Genomic DNA, 22,423 nt, shown 5'->3' with positions numbered 1-22,423 from the left:
AAATACTGTAACAAGACAAGCCTGCCTGTCAGTAGGAAGATAACAGGAATGGATCTAGCTAAACTGAATACAGTGTATATATATATATGTATATATATGTATATATATATATATATATATATATACAACACCTGGGATGCATATATATACACAATGTCCTGCCTAATCTATCTAACTCAAATGAAATGACACTGTCTCTCTCTCTTTCTATCTCTCAGCACGCCGGAACACACTACACAGGGCCGCCGTGCAGGCGGCCTTATATAGTGTGGGGCGTGTTCTAAACCCCCTGAGCCATAATTGGCCAAAGCCACCCTGGTCGAACAGACGATGTTCGAGTCGAACATGGGTTCGACTCGAACACGAAGCTCATCCCTACTCATCATACATTAGTGTGATGGTCAATGAGAAGAATGCTTCTTACACTTGTGGTTATTGGGAAGAATTACCCCTGTACAGATAACTAAAAAGATCAATGGTGTCCTTGAGAACTTACCTGAGAGGCAGAAATTGACCATTGCTCAAGGAACCCCTAGCAACCTCTACTGTAGACTTTTCAACAGAGGTTCATAAACATATCTCACCACTAATCCAAATGCACTCTCCAGAAAGCAATGCTGCACAGATTATAGGCAGCAAACTGGGCTCAACAGCATCATTCCAAGACAACTGAATCCTTATGAGCAATCACTTTAAGGAGATGACCCTCTTGGAGATGACAGCAACCAGACTATTCCGGTAAAAACAGCAAACTAATATCAGGAACGAAAATGGGATAAGTGCTCCTCAAAAATCAAAAAAATATACTGTATATAATGTAGTACTTATGAAAAAGTTGTAAAATAAATGTGATCTCATATAAAGATAATATAAAAGAGGGTGTGTATATGTGTACAAAACATCCACAGTCTGCACATCATGTGAACAGCAAATGGGCACAATGACTATCACTGGGTTCACCCTTCAAGAGCGATCCCTTTAAGGAAATTTTCTTGATGTAGCACCGACCAGAAAAAGTGTCACATACCAGTTACCCACTGGTCAATAATTAGACAGGGCATATTTACCAAAGTTAGGTTGCACTGCTGTTAATTTTTCTGTTGGTGTTGTCAATTATATCTCACCCTGTTGGTATTGTACAGTGCACAGGTTAATACTGTGGTTACAGTTGTGTCTGTGTTGTTCCCTAACTTTGGCCTAGTGTGTTCTGGCTGAAGGGGAACAAATACTATTAGAGCACTCTGAATGTTCCTGTGATACCAAATCTGTATTGTCTTTGAAACGTTTGGCTAATCCAACTCCTTTTACAGAGCTTTGTCAGTTAATATAGCCCATTAAAACTGTTTCCAAGTGTGTCGGTGTCACTTGGGTCCAGTTAGAGAGTGGGTCATCACTGGTACATAGCACAGAGACTTAAGCAATCCAGTGCGGATTCATTCATCAATTCATGTCTGTGGTACTGCACAGGCACAGGCAGAACTGGAACTGTTAAAGCCAATGTTTAAAGCCAAAATGTAAAAAAAAAAAGTCTGCACAGGTGACATTACTTACTAATACTTGGATGTGTCCTTTGTGCTGCTATGTTCCCAGAACAGCAGCCTGATACCAAAGCCATGGGGCTGTTTTGCACTACTGTTGCTCCAAAAAGGTGATGCTGTTAATTTGGGGGGTTTATAGGCTATTTGCCTGCCCCCAGTGGAAGGTAACACACACTGTCTGTTCCCACAGCTTTATCTGCCTCTTCCTTGATAGAAATGTTTAAAGCAGTGTTAAATCCAAAACCAAAAATGTAATATCTTTCAGCTAACCAATTCTTAGATATGGTGGCTGCATTTTTTATTTTACGCCTTCATTCCTTTTTTTCACCTGGTGATCCAGCCAGTAACACACTTCCTGTCTTTGATGTCTCCACTCTGGATGGAGGGGATGGAGACACCTTTGGACAGTAGCATTGCCAATATGGGGAGAGGGTAGTGTTAGATGCACTAACAAGATTTAGATAGACTTGACTAACAAATAAAAGCTTATATAATATACTTAATATACTTTAAAGCAGGATTGTCCAACCTACGACCCACAATGGCTTTGAATGCGACCCAACACAAAATTGTAAACTTATGTAAAAATGTAAATTTTGGGGGATTTTTTGTTTAAACTTAGCAAACAGATGAGGCTGAAGAAAAATGTGTCAGTGTCTCTTTACTGGACTTTTGTAAGTTTTATGTTCCCACAGAAAAATATCCCATCCTATATACTGTATGTGTGCAACTTTTTTCAAGGATGAAGCACATGAAGGGCAACTTTAGAACCAAAATATCTGATGAGCACCTTGAGAATTAATTGAGAATTTATACTAGATCTATCGCACCAGATATTGATGCATTAGCAGGGGCGGGCTGGAGGGGCGGGCTGGGCCGGGGGGCAGGGTGGCAATTTCCCCCTAGGCCATCACAACTTTTATGCAAACCAGCCAACAGCCCCCCGGTGCCCACTGACAATTATTTTTTCTCTGAGGAAGTCAGGCCAGGGGAACTGCTGCGGCGGCTGGCCACACGTTGTGGCATTCTGGGAGTTGTAGTCCAGCTTCCGGTGGGTGGAGAACTGAGAGCAGCGCAACACAGCCAGGAAACTACAACTTCCAGATCTTGGAGGCAGGCAGAGGCAGCAGGGCGCGACAGGGAGTCAGGAACCATGTGACTGGCTTGAGCTGCAAGTTTACTTGACCCCAGGACAGGAGCATCACACCCCAGGACCGGAGGAGGCCATGCAAGAACCTACTGAGCTGGCACTGGCATGGTGCACTGGCATTTTGCCATCGCTGAGGTGAGAGACCTTGACACCCACAGCAGAACCCCACATCCCATCTACCCCCTCCCCCATACACCCTATTTACCCTGCCCCAGGCCAGTGCCCACCTAGTAACCTCAAAATAGCCCTCAACACTGTGGATCCCGCTGGGAGCTGGCCATGGCCTGTAGATCCAGCAGGACCCACAGGCCATGGTCAGCTCCCAGCAGGAACTACAGGTCAGTGACCAGCAGGACCAACAGGTCAGTGGCCAGCTGAACCTACAGGCCAGCGGCCAGCAGGACCTACAGGTCATGGTCAGCTCCCAGCAGGACCCACAGGCCAGCGGCAAGTAGGAATGGACCACAGACGCTTCAGGGCTTTTCAGGTGCAGAAACGCCACCCCCACATGTGTCCCCACTCACCAAAAGGCGATGACCCCCCAGCTTTGCAGTCTGGGGGTCACTTCAGGTTTATGCGATGGTATCCAGAGAAGCTCAGGAGTGGTGTTGTGCACATCAGATCAAAGGATTTCTTGTTGGAATTTCTCAGCAGAATCACCAGGCACCAAAAAAGGATAAACAAAAATGGAACTAATAGTGAAAAGTACAGTTTGAAAAGGGATTTATTCCATATGCAAATGGGTACTTACAAAATAGTTGATAAAAACAGGCAAGGAGTTCCAAGGAGCAGGAAATTACGTCAGTGCCACCAGAAATACGTTGTCGTGTTTCGCCAACCTACAGGGTGTTACCAAAGATGTTTCGCCCTGTAGGTTGATGTTAGGTGAGCTGCTGGCCTGGGGTGAGAGACCTTGACACCCGCAGCAGAACCCCACATCCCATCTACCCCCTCCCCCATACACCCTATTTACCCTGCCCCAGGCCAGTGCCCACCCAGTAACCTCAAAATAGCCCTCAACACTGTGGATCCCGCTGGGAGCTGGCCATGGCCTGTAGATCCAGCAGGACCCACAGGTCTGTGGCCATTAACTTGTGGGTCCTGCTGGCCACTGGCCTGTGGGTCCTGCTGGCCACTGACTGTGGGTCCTGCTGGCCACTGACCTGCGGGGCCTGCTGGCCGCTGGCCTGTAGGTTCTGCTGGCCACTGACCTGTGGGTCCTGCTGGCCGCTGGCCTGTAGGTGCTGCTGGCCGCTGGCCTGTTGGGCCTGCTGGCCATAGCCTTTGGGGCCTGCTGGCCACTAGTCTAGGGTGACCAGATGTCCCTGGTTTCTGGAGACAGTCCCAGGACTGAGGACACGGTCCCTGGATTAAGTCTGTTCCCAGTTTTGTCCCCGCTTTGCTGGGCCGATCCGGGGTGGGTGCACCGCAAGCTGGGGCAGTGGGAGGGCGCCCAGGGGCAACCCTACCATGGGTCCGCCTGGGCCCATTGGGCTGCCTCGGAGGGGAGGGGGGGTGCGAGCGCTGCCAGATTACATGGAGCTGGTGATCTCCTGCTTACCTGGAGGCCGCTGTCATACAAACTCCCACCTCCTGGACTGGCTTCTATGATAGACAGCACACTGATGATGTCTATCATAGGAGCCGGTCCAGAAGGCGGGACTTCATATGACAGTGGCCGCGCTGGGTAAGTGGGAGATCTCAGCTCTGTGCAATCCAGCGGCTCTCCTCTCTCTAATTCCCATGCACTGAACAGACTGCATTAATGGGCACTGATGAGGCTGAGCTGATGGGCACTGGTGAGGCTGCATTGATGGATACTGAGGAGGCTGCATTGATGGACACTGGTGAGGCTGCATTGATGGACACTGGTGAGCCTGAATTGATGGACACTGGTGAGGCTGCATTGATGAACACTGAGGAGGCTGCATTAATGGACACTGGTGAGCCTGCATTGATGGACATTGGTGAGGCTGCATTGATGGACACTGGTGAGGTTACATTGATGGGCACTGGTGAGGCAAAATTGATGGGCACTGGTGATGATGAGCTGATTCGGTAGTTCAGTGGGCCATTTGACTGGACTAAAGCGGCCAGCCCTCCCCTATGCGTTTGGTTATCAAAAACAGTGTCAAATATCATACTAGTTTTATGTTGCCTTCTTATACTTTTATAATAAAAAATATTACAAAAAAAATAGCATTTTATTACTTAGGTACATCTATATATCAGTGATCATTAAAATGATACTAAAGGATCATTTTGTATTTTTTAAAAATAACAAACATGTCATACTTACCTCCACTGTGCAGCTCGTTTTGCACAGAGTAGCCCCGAACATTCATTTCTGGGGTCCCTCTGCGGCTCTTGCGGCTCTTCCCCGCATTAGATAACCCTCTTGGAGAAGCGCTCTCCCGAGGGGGTTAGCTTGCGGGCAGGCTCCAGAGTCCAGCATTCGACGTCCATAGAGGCCAAATGCAGGACCCGACCCTGCCCCCTGGCACCCGCGTCATTGGATTTGATTGATAGCAGCGCAACCATTGGCTCCCGCTGCTGTCAATCTATCCAATGAAGAGTCAGGAACCCGTGGAGAGAGGGACGGCGGGGATGCGCCGATGGAAATTCGGGGCTCAGGTAAGTAAAACGGGGGGCTAAGGGACGGTGACTGCGAGGTGTTTTTTCACCTTAACCTCCCTGGCGGTTTTCCCGGGTGTGGCTCGCGGTTAAATTTCAGTACTATTAGCGGTAACCCCGAGCCACACTCGGGATTGCATTGCAGGATCCTGGTGCAGTGTACTTACCTTGTCCCCAGGATCCTGCGATGTCCCCCCGCTGTGTCTGTGGTCTCTGTCCTTCGCCCGAAGCCTCTGTGTGCCGGGCTCCGTTCCCTGCGAGAGTCGCGACGCACGGGGTCGGAGCCCGACAGCAAATTCAAAAAATTTAAAAATCATAATACATACAGTACACTGTAATCTTACAGATTACATTACTGTATGAAATTATTTCACATCCCTTTTGTCCCTAATGCTTTGTCCAGTGCCCTACACGCAGTTTTATATGATATATACTGTTCTTTCTGCCTGGAAACTGAAGATTGTCCATAGCAACCAAAAAGTGTCCCTTTATATCAAAAGTGGTTTTAGACCAACTAGAAAACAGCGATAGTAAATTAGAACACTTGCAGAATTGAGCGATAGTGAATTGTGGGGAAATTCATTTTATTATTATTATTATATTATTATTTTTTATAATTATTTATATTTATTTATTATATTATAATTTATGATTTTGTGTTTCAAACTTTATCATCCCCGGGATGTCTACTAGACTCTTGTTTGGACAGATTTAAGTGTGTTATTGCTAAGAATTACAGGCCTACAATATAAAATGCCAAATTTCTATGCAAAATAATTGAACCTCTTTGAGACGCAAAAATCTGACATAATCATACTGCCAGGGAGGCTACTGCATAGGATGCATTAAGGTGAAAAAACTTGAGCCTTTACAACCCCTTTAACTAGTGATCTGCCTGACTTCTTCTGCTCATCAGCTATCCTTATTGTTAGCGTATTTTATGTGTGGCCCAAGACAATTCCTCTTCTTCCATCAAAAGGTTGGACACCCTTGCATTAAAGTATATATACTGTATATATTTGTTTTTTAGTTTTGAATATAGTAGAGAAGAATTAGAATCCTTTGTGGAGGGGTGCAGCATGGTGCGGCCACAGTAAACAGAAAAGAAAACAGAACTATATTGAAATTGAAGTAAAGCAATGTACAACTCGCCTGGCAGGAAGACAACCTGACTGGCCTCACTCACAGAATGTATAGCAATCAGTAGTAGCCGTAGGTCTCAGGTGTGCCAACTTCGTCTGTCCTGGGGGGAGGAAAGTGGCCTAGCCAGTCCGTACCTAAGTGGGGAGGCTTTCAGGAAGGATGGCTTGTCCCTGCACTTTCCCCATTCATCTAAAAGTGCTAAGCACTGTATCTGACAGAGAGGTAACATTTCCCTACTCTATCCACAAGCAAAATGTGTGCCAAACCCACGAGCCAGGGTCTTAAATAAACTTTGCTTGACCCAAGATGGCCACCAAGGTCACATGGGAAGCCAGCATCCATTCGAGTGCTGTCTCTCTGTGACCAAAGAGATCATAAAGGAACAAGGCTCCTCTTGACTTCTTCCTCAATCTGCATTGCCGCTATGGATGAGCGCCATCTGCAGTGGGGAAAATAGACTCCACCTGCCTACACCCTGATCGGTTTTAGTGATGTCAGAGGTTTGGTTGGAGAGATTACTTAACTTTCTGACTGAGAAAAAGTTTGTCACGGGGACAAGAAGTGAGGGGAAATCTCTCTAACACCTGATAGGTGTTCTAAAAAAGTTTTGGATGTAGATACACTATAAATATGATAGTAAATACATAATGTCAAAACTCTCTGTGTCACAGTGATGCCAATACTATTTCAAAATAATGACAACTTATGTTTAAACAAAGTTTCATTTGTAAAAATTTTATTCAACACAAATAAATATATTATACAAACACTGATCATCTTTGAACAGAGAAAAACAATACCTTAGAGCAGTCCTACAGACTAAAAGAAGACACAAGTTCCATGTAGAAGAATTTATAACATAACTATTGAAATGGTGCACAGTACATGTAAAAATATGGACATTTCATGAACTTGAAAATATTTGTAGCTGAACTCCAGGCAAACAACAAAATAAACAGATGAAATAGATGAAATACATACAATATCTCACAAAAGTGAGTACACCCCTCACATTTTTGCAAATGTTTTATTATATTTTTTCATGTGACAACACTGAAGAAATGACACTTTGCTACAATGTAAAGTAGTGAGTGTACAGCTGGTATAACAGTGTAAATTGTCTGTCCCCTCAAAATAACTCAACACACAGCCATTAATGTTTAAAACGCTGGCAACAAAAGTTAGTACACCCCTAAGTGAAAATGTCCAAATTGGGCCCAATTAGCCATTTTCCCTCCCCATGTCATGTGACTTGTTAGTGTTACAAGGTTAGTGTTACAAGTGTTACTCTCTCATACTAGTCACTTGAAGTTCAACATGGCACCTCATGGCAAAGAACTCTCTGAGGATCTGAAAAAAAGAATTGTTGTTTTACATAAAGATGGCCTAGGCTAAAAGAAGATGACCAAGACCTTGAAATTGAGCTGCAGCATGGTTGTGAAGACCATAAAGCAGTTTAACAGGACAGGTTCCACTCAGAACAGGCCTCACCATGGTTGACCAAAGAAGTTGAGTGCATGTGCTCAGTGTCATATCCAGAGGTTGTCTTTGGGAAATAATTGTATGAGTGCTGCCAGCATTGTTGGAAAGGTTGAAGGGGTGGGGGGGTCAGCCTGTCAGTGCTCAGGCCATACACCGCACACTGCATCAAATTGGTCTGCATGGCTGTCTTCCCAGAAGGAAGCTTCTTCTAAAGATGATGCACAAGAAAGCCCGCAAACAGTTTGCTGAAGACAAGCAGACTAAGGACATGGATTACTGGAACTATGTCCTGCGGTCTGATGAGACTAAGATAAACTTATTCAGTTTAGATGGTGTCAAGCGTGTGTGGCGGCAACCAGGTGAGGAGTACAAAGACAAGTGTGTCTTGCCTACAGTCAAGCATGGTGGTGGGAGTGTCATGGTCTGGGGCAGCATGAGTGCTGCCAGCACTAGGGAACTACAGTTCATTGAGGGAACCATGAATGCCAACATGTACTGTGACATACTGAAGCAGAGCATGATCCCCTCTCTTTGGAGACTGGGCCGCAGGGAAGTATTCCAACATGATAACGACCCCAAATACACCTCCAAGATTACCACTGCCTTGCTAAAGCATGTCAAGCATGTCTCCAGACCTAAACCCTATTGAGCATCTGTGGGGCATCCTCAAACGGAAGGTGGAGAAGCGCAAAGTCTCTAACATCCACCAGCTCCGTGATGTCATCACGGAGGAGTGGAAGAGGACTCCAGTGGTAACCTGTGAAGCTCTGGTGAGCTCCATGCCCAAGAAGGTTAAGGCAGTGCTGGAAAATAATGGTGGCCACACAAAATATTGATACTTTGGGCCCAATTTGGACATTTTCACTTAGGGGTGAACTCACTTTTGTTGCCAGTGGTTTAGACATTAATGGCTGTGTGTTGAGTTATTTAAATAGGACAGCAAATTTACACTGTTATACAAGCTGTACACTCACTACTTTTTTGTGAGATACTGTATAAGGAGAACTGTTTTACCTGCCAAATATTGTTACCACCTGGCCGCTATTGTATCTGGCTGGCAAAAAAGAGAATTGTTGCTAATTTTACTTGTAGGAAAGAGACCATAAAGCCAGTATGTTTTCCCAGAAAAGGTGGCAATTATACTGCCAAATGATATGTATTTCTGTTAATCCAGTCCTAAGAATCACACAGCTATGCTCCACAGCAAAACCTTGTCTGACAAAGGAGACCTGAATTTTTCACTAAGATAACTTCTTATTGACAGATTAGACCTCACAGTCACCTAGACATAAAAACATAAAACAGAGCTATTCATGTGGAAAGAGACACATTAGAGACTCAGATCTTAACAGATGGCTTGCGAGTCATTCGTTTTACAGTTGCAGGCCTTGCCACTTACAGAGCTTATGGTCAGAATCATCTGTATGAGGTAATGACACAGGAGGCCTTGTAGTGCCAAAGCAAATAAGGTTTAATTGTCTACATTGGCAGTGTCATCTCATTAAGAGAAAGCCATGGGTACAATAACTTTAGGAACAGAATAGATGAAGGGAGGTCAGGTTTCCATTCTGTTTTGTGAAGAAGAGAACAGAGGAGAGTGCTGGGAAAAATGGTAAGGCCTACAAAAAAGTAAGAAGAAAGGGAGAGAGGGGACATATACTGTAGAAGCAGAAAGGGAGTCAAGAAGAGGAGGGGTGTGCTCCCTCCAGGCATATCGGCCCTTAATTTATCCATTGCTATATATGTGCTCCAACTTTGGAGACTCTTAAAACGTACAGAGTTGGGATTGCAGTACAATGGAGTGCCCTGATGTGGCATAAGCTTATGCATATATTTGCAAATATGTGCAAACCAAACTCCTTGTCTTTAATGTGAACTGTTAGACAAGGTCCATTTGGTTTGTTGCAGGCTGGCTGGTAAGTGAGCTGGGAATTTCTGTTTGTTTCTTGATATGTGTTAGCCTTCCATGTGCTCCTTGCTCCAAAGGTTACTTATAGGTTGGGGTGGTTGCCATTTGTTTGTACGGTAGGTAAGGAGGGGGTTGGCGAATGGTACCCCAGAGGCCATCGTAATACGCCAGTTATTTACAGTAGGTCTGTTCTACAAGTCTAGTAGGTGTGCAGTAAGTCTGTAAGGACAGAAAGTAATCAAGCCATGGTTGTGTTGATTAGGATGGCTTTTAGTTTCTCATTGATAAAGGAGTTCTTTAAATTTAAGGGTGGGCAATTGTTTGTTTTGTTGCCATAAAGATGTATGAGTTAAGTGTATGATCATAGCGCAAAACTATTTAACCACATGCCAACCAGCGCAAGATGATGTACGTCTGCACAATGGCACGGCTGGGCAAATGGGCGTACATGTGCGTCCCCTTTAAATTGCACCATTGTGGGGTGGGACACCTTGAGAGTTTTTAAGTTGTTGGAATGTACAAACTCTACATGTATGTAGCAGGGAATTTGAAGCCACGTGTGTTCCACCAATGGTAACTCTGAAGATTTTCTAGCCTGTGGGGAGGACAGAGGGCAATTAAGGATCTGCTATAAAGGGAGATGGGGTGATATCAGACCTACCAAATATTTCATGGAGTCCCAGATTGATAAGGATTAGTACTAGATTGAAAGGTTTGGGACAGAGAAAGGGGGATCCAGATGAGTGAAAAGAAGGGGATAGGATCTATATCCAGCACATCTATCAAAGTCTAAAAAGGCACATCTTATCCCCAATGCAGGTGAACTATGGGGGCGATCTTAGCAACTTTATAATAGTAGAAAATGTTAGGGATGCCAAGCCTCCCTCTGAGTTTGGTTTTGTACAGTAGGGGAGACCTGAATTTTCTTTGCTACAGTTTCATTTTCGTACTTACTTTTTTCCATATCCACTCTGTAAAAAGAGAGTAAAAGGCCAAGCAGAACAGTGATTAGTCAACTCTCCATCAATTCATCATTGGTGTGGTGGCTGCTTTTGTTTTATTTTTTGAGGCTTCTTTTTCTTTTTTTCTACCTGGTGATCCTGCAAATAACACATTTCAGTCCCTGGGTGGCTACGTCACCCCTCTGCTGTACCTATGGAAGGAGCCATAGTTGTCACTCTGGGCTGCTTGCTTGATATGGACTACAAACATGTCCGTAGCTCTTCATCTCCATTACATGGGGGAAGGAGGGGGGGCAGGGCAATTGGTAGATTACACTGGATAGCTATGAAGGAAGATATTTTTTGTGCAGCTCAAAGGAAGTGACAATGGCTCAGCATGTCTGGCAAGATCAATGGGATTTTTTTTTTTTTATTTACTAAAAATTTTATTGAAAAAAATATAAAAATGAACCTAAGGCAACCACCACATATATGAGCTATAAGCTGTTCTTGGGTTTAGTTATATTTTAATGATGTATTAATGAATACAGATCTGCAATATTGTGTTGGTTTATTGTATATCTGTGTAGAGCATTAAAGCCCTACTCCAGTAAAAACTTTTTGTTATATTTTGAAAGAGTGGAAAAAGAATAGAATCCTTCTCTGGCTTTTGTTGCAGTCTGTGTCCCTCTTTGGGAGATTTCCCTTTATGTCTTTCTGGTTGACTCTCCACAGTGGGGACACAGTCAGAAATAAAAATCCAACAGAATTTCAAACCCTTTTCCATACTGCTCAACGCTATAAAAAAATGACTCTTTTAAATTCCTTAATACTATATGGGTAGATTCAAGTACAAATTAAGCAATAACTGTTCAATAGAAAAAAAAAAGTGTAATGTATATTTCATGTAAAATTGTTCTGTATCAAAATAGTACTCTTTCAGCAAGAAAAACAATATATAAGATTCCATCTTATACTGTAGGTTGTCATTGGTTCATTCGGAAAAATTAAATGATTGGTATGTTGAAAAGTATTCGTGAAACGATATGTCCCAAAGGGTCCACTTTTTCTTAAAAATATGCATAGTATCAAAAAGTGTATGGTGGATACGCTCTGAGAGTTTAATCTGTTCCATTCTATTTAATACCTGTGGCCAGGGTATAGACGTAGAGTGCCAATTAAATGCTATTGTCCAATGGATAGAGCTGAAAAGGGTATGAATCAATCTAGTGCTATGGATGGGAACATCTGGTATAGATGTAAATAATGGGCACATCTGAGGTGTTAAAGAGATTGTTTTACCCGTTAATTACTCAATTTTGGTGGTTGTTTGCTGCCAAATAGGTTTCAGGTATTTGCAGTTCCAGAATGTATGAGTAAAATTGCCTTGATCTGGGCAACCCCTAAAACACCTGGGTGGAATGATTGTTTAAAGAGCTCACAATTAATGGCTCTCCTGTTAATAGCACTATTTACACTAAAGTATCCAGAGGTGGCCAGAGGTAATTCTGTGCACAGAGTGTCAGGAGGATGTCATCTTCTCCAATCTCCATCTGATGAAAAAAGCTGAGGCACTCTTAGGAATCTCTTCTCCAATTCGTAGAAAGTAGTTATGGGTCTTGGCATGATGCAATTTCTGACACGATCTTCCAGGGGAAAATATTGTGCTGTACCCAGGTTGGCTCTGAAGAAAAGAAAAAAAATGTATTTGAAAATATTCAGGTCACCATAGAAAGTATTTGTCTCGTGGAGATGTGCATCTTTCAGCTGACCTAAAACTAATAATCATTTTATAGTTACAAGGCTCCTTGTGGCTTTGTCAAGTACATATATACCTACAGGCCTAAATTCGCCTCCTATGGCTTAGGGGTGCCTCGTAGCTGAGGAGTTTCTTAATTAAAAGTACACTTGTCTTTCAAGTTAAGGGGAATGAATGAGGTAAATTGTACACGTTGCCACTAAACATTTGTTTTTCCTTTTTTTATAGTATTCAGTAACATTTTAACCCCTTTCTGATAGTGTTCTAATTTATGACTAAACCTGTTACACTAAGCTCCTTGTGGTTAAAGCGGAACTTCACTCTCTCAGTCAACACTGGCTATTTTTAATCCTTATCTGCTAGCATTAGTAAATAGAGAGGAAAGTATATCATATTTACTTGTTTTAAACTTTTTTTTTACATTTCTTCAGTTACTTCCTGGTTTGCAGGCATTTACACATCTATACACTTGTGAATAAAAGCACTTTATGGACCTCTACTTGCATTATTTAAGTAGGATCTTTCTGCCAACAGGATCCTGTGTAGATGATCAATAATTCATTATAGTTGTGTCCATGTACCCTAAATGGGGAAGGGTTAGAACCCCTGACAAATTTTTGTTTTTGTTTTCAATGCGTTTCGTCAAATATGATGTCATGTGACATCACCGGGCATGCATGCTTTGGGACTTGGAATTATTTTTCGGGCACTGTATACAGCTTATGTGTGTAAGTGCTTTAAATCATTTTGATGAAACCTTTGCACTTGGATTTCACACTATTGGGAGTATTTTGTTTTTCCTTTCATGCTGTTGTGCTATTGGAGAAAAAGTGGTGATGTAAGCTGCAGGGTGCCAACTCACCATCTTTTCAACATGCGCTATTTGACTTCTCTTGTGAGGGTCATACACCATCTAGTAACCCTCAGAGTGTGATAGGGTTGAGGACACGAGGTGTTGCATGGTAGAAGAAATTTTGGGAGATCAAATTGCACTATTCATACGTGCAAATGGTTAACTGCATGTTTACTGTGGATCATCAGTATACATGAGGAGCACATTTTTTAGCACTGGGCATACACGGATGTCATTTTACTTTTGCTTTTTGTTTTGTTATATTGTATGGGTTTATGTGAGGAATAGAGCAGCACTAATAAATTACATGTTTTCTATATAGTGTATCCTATATTGGGTCCTAGCAGCTTTTCCACATTGAACTCTTAAAGAGTTTTTGCTTCTTGGGTTTTTGAAACCTTTAGCGCAGTGTCCTTTTTGGTTTTTGTTATAAGTTTATGTTTCCTTCTTAAGAGATTAAATAATGACTATTGGCAGTGGGACAAAAAGTGATGGTAAATTCATAATTAAGCAGTTGTTAAACAAACAAGAGGTAAGGAGATCCTGCCACTGCTTGGGGGTAGGAAGCTGCTGGCCTCAACTTCTTTATCCACTTCTTAAAGGGACAAGGTATTTACACCCTGTACTGTGGGATCCCTTTAAACCCAAATGCTACAACACAAGAACTTTGAGCCCCAATGATCAAAATACACTGGCCAGTGTTAGCCTCCAGTTCTGCACCTTTAATTAGGACCTCCCTAGATTCAGGGTTGAGGTACAAAGACACTTTAACCCCTAAACACCAGGCAACGTGATGGTACATCGCCCGACTTTAAGTGGTTATACCAGGATGATAGGCATCATCCCGTTATTGTTTTTTTCATAGCCTGTGGACCTCTTTTTGTAAAAGCAGTCCTAGCAGCTAAATAGCTTCTGGATTGCTTTTACAAGTGGTGGAAAGGGGTAACCCTCTCTCCGACCACCTTCCGCTGCCTTCCTGGGCTCTCCAGTCCCAGGATTGCAGCTGGTGGTTCGGCTGGCTAATCATAGAGCTGATTGGGGGCCGAAATGGCCCGATCATCTCTATGGTCTAAGAAATTGGAAGGGATGAGTATTTTGCCACTTACGATTTTGTCAGTTGTAAACAAACCATTAGTGGTTTGTAAAAAAACATCAGATCATACCAATCTTGGTATGCCCCGAAGCTTTTAAGGGGACAATATGTCCCCAGATGTCTCAGTAAAGAGGACCTGACACTGCCTTTTGTTATCACAAGGGATATTTACATTCCTTGTGATAACAATAAAAGTGATAAAAAAAAAGAAATTAAAGGTACAGAGTAAAAAAAAATTATAATAAAAAAATTGAAAGTGCCCCTGTCCCTCTGTGCTTGCACGCAAAGGCAAACGCATGTGTAGCCATGGTGTTAGCACTACTGACAAACAATCCGCCAAATCACCCCACTGCCAGACTTCATGCATCCTTTCCAGAGACAATGAACAGTCTTTTGCAAGCTTTGTTTTTGTTGTTTTATTGGGGGGTACAACTTGGGTAGGGATTGGGATATGGGATGCCCATGCAATTAATCATTGCCATCATGTTTAAAGAATTCAATATACTTTGAACAAAGTTAGAGCCTGAAGATTGGATGTGCATTTTTGACTAAGTATAAATCTTCTCCTGCAGCTCCATGCAGACTGTTACTTCTTCTGCATCTCCCTGCAGACTGTTACTCCCTCTGCATCTCCATGCAGACTACTGTTCCTAAGAGTTCTCCATCCGTCACCATGTGAAGGACAAAAACATCACTTTTGACCATGTAAAAGCAATGGTCTTAGATCTCTTCACCTCCTGCCCAAACTTGCTTCCTCCTGTACAGACTTGATTCCTCGTGCATAAACTTGTAGTTGCTAATTGAAGTATGACACATCCTCTTCTATTGGGTAGTATGAACTCACTCTGAATAAGCCCCTCTACTGGCTTTGGTGACTCGCTGCTACTAGGCCTGAGGCCTGCAGAACCTCTCCCCGGAGGCCTAGTAGGTTAAAAGTCTATCTTCTAGGAAATGGACTACTGCTCCTAGCCAGCCCAACTTGCAAACCATGCGCCCTCCAGCCACACTGATTTGACACACATCCCCACAGTCTCTTCTCTGATCCAGGACACTTCACCATCCACCGTGTGCATGATAAAGACTCTGTTAATGACCGTGTAGAAGCAGAGTCCCCTAACAGATTCCCTGGCACCTCCAGCCATCCACTGTGGTAACACCCACCGACCTTCCAGCCCTGAGTCCTTGATGAGGAACTTCTCCGGACCATGCGTTCCGACAGCTTCTCCTGCCCCTCTGCTCCAGGAGTTCACTGCCACCGACCGTGTGGTGACAGAGACATTACAGTTCCTTCACAGCTCTCCCCAGGCCTCCTCCTGCAATCGGTACACCCCCCCCCCAGATGGGGGTGTCCTCCTCCGGCTGTCTAGCAGTCCATTCCTCACTTCACCCAGTCGACTTCTCCTCCCCGGTAGCATGTGACCTCAGCTTATATAGGAGGCCCGCCCCCTGCCAACACCAGATAGGGATTGGTCAGGGCTCTCACATGTGCTGCCTGCCACTCCAGAACATTGTTCCTGGAAGCAGGGGAGGCGCCTCAGAACTGGAGTACAGGTGATCACACCCACTGCTACTCTGACCACTCCCAGCCCTCAGATCAAAACAGACAGGCCTAGCATGCAGCATAGGCCTGCCTAAATTTGCCTGTGCTGAACAAACCCTAATACTATAACCCTCACTAGCACCTACCTACTGGTAGAGGGTGCTACACATGTGTCGTTCCTGCATCACACGTAAACAGCGATCGCACCACACATATGCGATACCACTGCAAATGTCAGATTGAGAGCAATAATTCTAGCACCAGACCTCCTGTGTAAATCTAAAGTGGTAACCTGTAAAGGCTTTTAACGCATTGCCTATGCATAATACAATTTATGTAGTTTGCCGCCGTTCCATGGGTGTGTGCAATTTTAAAGCGTGAGCTGTTTGATATCTAAATACAATTGAGAATCTGTGGAAAGACTTGAAAATTTCTGTTCACGGAAACTCTCCATCCAATCTGACAAAGCTTGAGCTTTTTCGCAAAGAAAAATGGGCAAAATTTTCACTTTCTAGATGTGCAAAGCTGGTAGAGACATACCCAAAAAGACTTGCAGCTGCAATTGCAGTGAAAGATGGTTCTACAAAGTATTGACTCAGGGGGGCTGAATACAAATGCATGCCACACTTTTCAGATATTTATTTGTAAAAAATTTTGAGAACCATTTATCGTTTTCCTTCAACTTCATAATTATGTGCCACTTTGTGTTGGTCTATCACATAAAATCCCAATAAAATACATTTACGTTTTTGTTTGTAGCATGACAAAATGTGTGAATACTTTTTCAATTCACTGTAGATGATGATGGTCCTGTTGTCAGGCCAGCATTCTGGGACCGCCACTCTACTGGCTGGGGACAAGGACCAATGGAAGGAGGAATGATACACATAAGCAAGCACCACCTAAACAGCCCCCTTCCCTAACCTGTATTTGTAAACTGAGCCCTATGGCTCAGTTCACTTCTTTGGCCCCAACATTTAGGAGGCACTTGACAAAGAGCTAAGCGGCCTGCTGAGCATCTGCTTCTGCCACCCATACAAATAGTCTCATTAAAAAGGTGACAGAGTAGATCCGTTTAGATGTTTGTAATTAACAGAGACCAAAAAAAACCACAAGAAAAACCCCCCAAAAAAACACACTTTAGTTATACGGATCCTTCTAAATGACAAAGAACATCCTTTCAGGTTTCGTTTGATTTTTAGTGAAACTTGTGGATGTGACCTGCTACTACACCCCAGACTGACCAGTGGCCCTCATTGCTCATTCTGAGACCAGTTTATTGAACAGGTGTAATGCAACTCATGTCAAATGGCAGCAAGGAAGAATCAGTATAATTCCAGCAATGAGCAGCAAAAAACTGCAAAAAAAAAAAAAACAGAGGTTGTCATGGAAACTCCAGCAAAGAGAACCTCTTTCTAACCTGGAATGTTTTCCTTCCAACTTTTGATATTTGAACATTAAAATTAATGCTTCAATGTATTAGGGTTGAACTCCATGGGAGATTTCAGTTACGTGGCAATCACAATTTCATCAGCAAAAACTTTGTATTTAAATGGCTGTACATGAATGTAGATATTTGCTTTAAGAGATAATCTAGGAAGATAGGTAATCAGCCAAATAATCAGACAGGGACTAACCGTAACTTGCAGTATACTAAACAGGTGCAAGCTTAGAATTCCATAATACAAAACAGGTTCAGGATGGCAAAAACATACATACACTGCAGGATAATACAAAACAAATTATGAAAGCTACACAGACATGGGCTATTTTAAAGCAATGTCTCTGCGGTACACACAGGGTAACATGTATCATGCAAAGCATGGATTTGAGAAGACTCTATAACAGAATTTTTTGCTAGAAAATTACTTCTAACAGAGACCTTAGGGATTAAAATAGTGATTGTTGCAATTTTTTATGTCACACGGTATTTGCGGAGCAGTTTTGTCAACACAATTTTGGGGGAAAAAATACACTTTAATACATTTAAAAAAAAACAATACACACTATTTACCTACATTTTTTTTGTAAAAAAAGATGGTGTTACACCGAGTAAATACCTGTCATGCTTTAAAATTTCGCACGCTCGTGGAATGGCAACAAACGATAGGATTTAAAAATCATATCGATACCTCATATGTGTGGTGCGAATACCGTTTATATATGCGTGTGCAACTTACATTTGCGTTGGCTTCTGCAAGTGAGCACGGAGGGATGGGGTGCTTTAAATTTTTTATTTCGTTTTTGTTTTTACGATGTCCTTTCATTTTTTGATCCTTGTTTACTTCCAGGCTGGGCCGTCGCTCTGGTCCTCCAAGGCCATAGAGTCGATCAAAGGAGATCTAGTCTTTGATCACCTGTGTGGCCAGCCAGAGGTACCATCGTATCGTTTCAGAGTGAATCGGCTGAATAGGTAAGCCCGAGAAACACCAGCAAGTGGTGGGAGGGGGGACGTCCCCTTTCGCCGCATCTGAAAGCTTTCCAGCAGCTCATGACCTGCTCGGACCACTTTCATGAGAAAGCCAGCCACTGGCTGTAAAAAACAATACTGGGGTTATGGCTGATATCTTCAGCCACAATCCTGGTAAACCACTTGCAAATCGCAATGTATATATACATATTGAAGTCAGCAAGTGGTAAAAGCACCAGCCTAGACCCATCCAGTGACTCTTACTTCTAGGTGCCGGCATCCAAGAAGCTCATCCCAGCTGTGGAGCATCTAATAGCTAAAGATGGTACACTGCACATAGAGGACAGCCAAATTTATAAATGAAAAACTGCGTCAGGCTATATCTTCTCATGCCACACCCCTCAGAAAGTCTAGCTGAGAATCACTATTTCAACAGTTCAGAACACAAACAGCTGCTTGTGCTTCTCATAAACAGCATTCTTCTGGTGCCTGGCTATAATGAGAGAGAGCAAAATAAGGACACTGTTTTGTAGTTGCTCTCTGTGTACTCTCCTGAGACTGTCATGCTTAACCAATTGATCCCACCTCACCTCTACCCACCAGGGGAAGCTGGCAAGTCAAAGAAGTTCAAGAGACTTGTGTACTAGCTGCATGTGGAACATGAAGTTCAGAAGGCGACCCATACTGTGGAAGCCTTTGGACCATTGGACTACAGTTTCCAGAGAGGGATGGTGATAAGGAGGAGAAAGAAGCTGGCAGTGAGTGACTTCCTCTTGCAGTGAGGGGATGACAATGGCCACTTTAGGCAGATCCCGAGGACGTCTGAACAGCAAGACCATTGCAGCTGTATTGCTGGGACTGGTGAGAGGGTATTGCTGCCATTGACCTGTTGCTGCTAGTAGAGACTAAGAACATAGGGACTGGATATTTGACTGGACATTAGTAAGCCCTTACCACTGCCTGCAGACTTTACTAGGAATCAGTGGTGGGTGGTACTCAATTTTCTTGGGGCCCGCCAGCCAACCGCATAACCATACCACCACCCCCCACCCCCCTGCCAGCCCCTGCACTTACCCCATCCAGGTGGCGGCTCCCCCCCCCTGTGTCTCATTTCGAGTTTTGGTGGTTGCTTCTATTCCCATCCAATCAGGAGTTAGGACTCACGGCCAATCAGGTCTTAGGACTCCCAGCTAATCAGGACTCAGGACCCTGATTGGCTGGGAGGGGAAACAGGAAGACATTAGTGAATATTAATTCGCTAATGTCACACAACTGGGTGGGCTCAAATGCAGTGCTCTGCGCCCTCAGCCCACCCTTTTGAAGCCAATTAGAACCTCTGGCTCTAATCATATGCTTCTAAAAAAAAACAAAAAAAAAAACCCATTGGAATCCATGTGTCCAGCACCCTGCATGTAGATTAGGGGCCAGACACATGGATTAGGGGGCTGCAGAAAAGTCTCAGGAGCACTAATCTCTATTGCAATTACTGTTTACTATGTCATTGTTTAATACTGGTTTGCAGATTACCATTTATAGATAAAGAATCTTATTCTAAATTGTTACAGTATTACTGGCTTGCCCATGTAGTCTGATCCAATAGAAGAGATACTCTAGCTCAAATTTCTGAAAAAGTTAATGCTGGTTCCAATAGACAAATCACAGTGTATCACAGTTTGTTGTGCATGAGGCTGCGTAACTGCAGACTGGTCAGTGTGTTCATCCTGACCCATGTCCACAGCCACCAGTACCTACAGTGGGCGTGTGACTATCAGAACTGGACTACCGGAGCACTGTAAGTAGGTAGCCTGGTCTGATGAATTCAAGAACAGTTTGAGGAACAGAACAAGAAGTTTGCAGTGTTGACTTGTCCTCCAAATGCTCTAGGTCTCAATCCAATTAAGCATCTGTAGGATGTGCTGGAAAAAGCGAGTCTAGTTCATGGAGGCCCCACCTCGCAACAGATAGGACTTAAATGATCTGCTACTCATGGTTTGGTGCCAGATACCACAGCATACCTTCAGAGGCCTAGTGAAGGCTATGCCTCAACAGGTTTTGGTGGATAGTCGTAATGCTATGGCTGATAGGTATAAGTACAAGGTATTTTTAAGGTCTCTACAGCCAGGAGAACAGAGCAGCAGGAAATCACAGCACATGTATTAGTAGGGGGTGGTGTTCTATCACGAGTAACTATCACTTTGCCCTTAAAATGAAGATGTCTATAAAGCTTTATTCAATAGGGTTTGTAGTTTCACCTGATGTGTAAAACAATATTTGGCTTATTTTAGATTTTGGGACTTCTAGTTGCTCCTTTAGAAAAAATAAATTGGGGTTGATTTGCTAAAGGCAAGGGAAGTTGCACTGTGCAAGGCTTTTTTTCCCCCAGAGCTTAGTGAATGTGGTCAAGTTTCACTTTGCAAAGAATCACAAGCAAGGAAAATAAAATGAAAAAAACCCAGCAATTTTGCTTGCACGATTGGATGAGGAAAGTCAGCAGATCACCTCATTCACTTAGCTCTGGGGCAATTAACTTGCAAAGTGCAACTTCCTTTGCAAAATGAACAACCTATTTGCCTTTAGCGAATCACCCTATTCAATTAACTGGCTCAAACCATTTGCAGAATGAATTTAATATGTGCAACTAATCCCCAAAAAACAAACCAACATGCATGTGAGGTATGGACAAAGTTCTTAGGCTTAACTATGAACAAACATTTATATTTTTTAGTTTTGCAGGCCATTATATAAATGTATGTGATTACAGGGAATGTGTATTGGGTTATATAGTAGAAGCTTCCAAATTCAAAAAATAATATTTCAATCAGCTAAGATATTAATAGTATTTACTATTCCAACCATCAGATGGGGATCCTTTTCACGTGTTTATTAGGCTAACCTTATGGCCTTATTTACACAGATTCTGACACCGATAATGCGCAATTGAATCATTTGTTTTTTCCTCTGCATCCATGTCAAGCTATGTGCAGGCAGTCTATGGAAGTGAGTGCAGACACAGTGGCTGCTCAGACACAGTGGCACCTCAAAATTTAACAGGCGTGCAGGAGCAGGGGCGCATCACTGAACGCACACTCTCTGAAAAATAAACACCTCATTCAAGCAGTGCGGGTGTGAGTGCCCTTGTGAAGGATACCTAAATATCTTGTAGGAAAAGTCTGCTGTTTACAGAGCTTTATTATAGAAGCTTAAATTACACCCAATAAAATATATATCTATATATCTAAACCATCTGTTTGAACACCCATGACTTTAAAAATTTAAATAAAACTGACCCTTAATCATTGTATAGCATTCCCTTAAAAACTGCCCTTCCTGGTTAATCTGCAGCTAGCTAAGATTCTGTAAAACTGCAGAAAAAATGCAAACGTCACATCTTTCCAACCATGGCAACACTGCTCTGCACAGATGAAGAGAACATCTCTAGATATGTTGCCCTCTGTGATTGGCTCACTGCTTTTCCTAGTAGTCTGCAAAGAGTTTATGGTAACATCTTAGGCATTCCCGGCACTTAGCTTTAATATAGTGAGCCTTCCCTCCTTGGGGATATACTAGCCAAAGCCATTGCAAGTTTACAGAAGTCACAGAGATGCAGCTATTATATTTTTTCCCACTGGACCTGATCTTGTGGTTTTTCCAGGCAGACCCTTCTGCTTAGCAGTCTGTTTGAAGCAGTTGCTGCCATAGTCTATTGCAGTATCTACTGAACATTGGCAGTTATATATCTGCAATGAAATCTGCTAAGATCATTGTAATTGGCCAATATTTTATTCCTGACAATCTGGAGCTGCTTTACATTCTACAAGAAATCCCAATTTTACTGCTCTGATTGCTCTTACCTGATAAAAGGTGAAAGGTAAATTCAAACTAGTTTATATGGAATTTTGTACATTTTGCTGGAGTTGCTGATTGCATTCATTTAAGAAATACCTCTGCATGCTAGCAATGAAATAAGTTCA

General features: G+C 43.0%; 1 protein-coding gene across 1 annotated transcript in view; it reads right to left on the bottom strand.

Annotated features, from left to right (window-relative positions):
- Positions 1–7,184: 7,184 nt before the first annotated feature.
- The window catches only part of LOC141110935 (beta-2-glycoprotein 1-like), a 153,477-nt gene continuing 138,238 nt past the window's right edge, over positions 7,185–22,423 (bottom strand). Inside the window, exon 8 of the mRNA XM_073602748.1 lies at positions 7,185–12,481. Coding sequence (XP_073458849.1) covers positions 12,408–12,481 — 74 coding nt within the window. The 3' untranslated portion in view covers positions 7,185–12,407. The remainder of the gene's footprint in view (positions 12,482–22,423) is intronic.

This window comes from Aquarana catesbeiana, linkage group LG10 (genome assembly GCF_042186555.1).
Source record: "Aquarana catesbeiana isolate 2022-GZ linkage group LG10, ASM4218655v1, whole genome shotgun sequence".
Lineage (NCBI taxonomy): Eukaryota > Metazoa > Chordata > Amphibia > Anura > Ranidae > Aquarana > Aquarana catesbeiana.
Note: the sequence above shows the minus strand (reverse complement) of the source record. Positions and strands in the feature narration are given on the sequence as shown.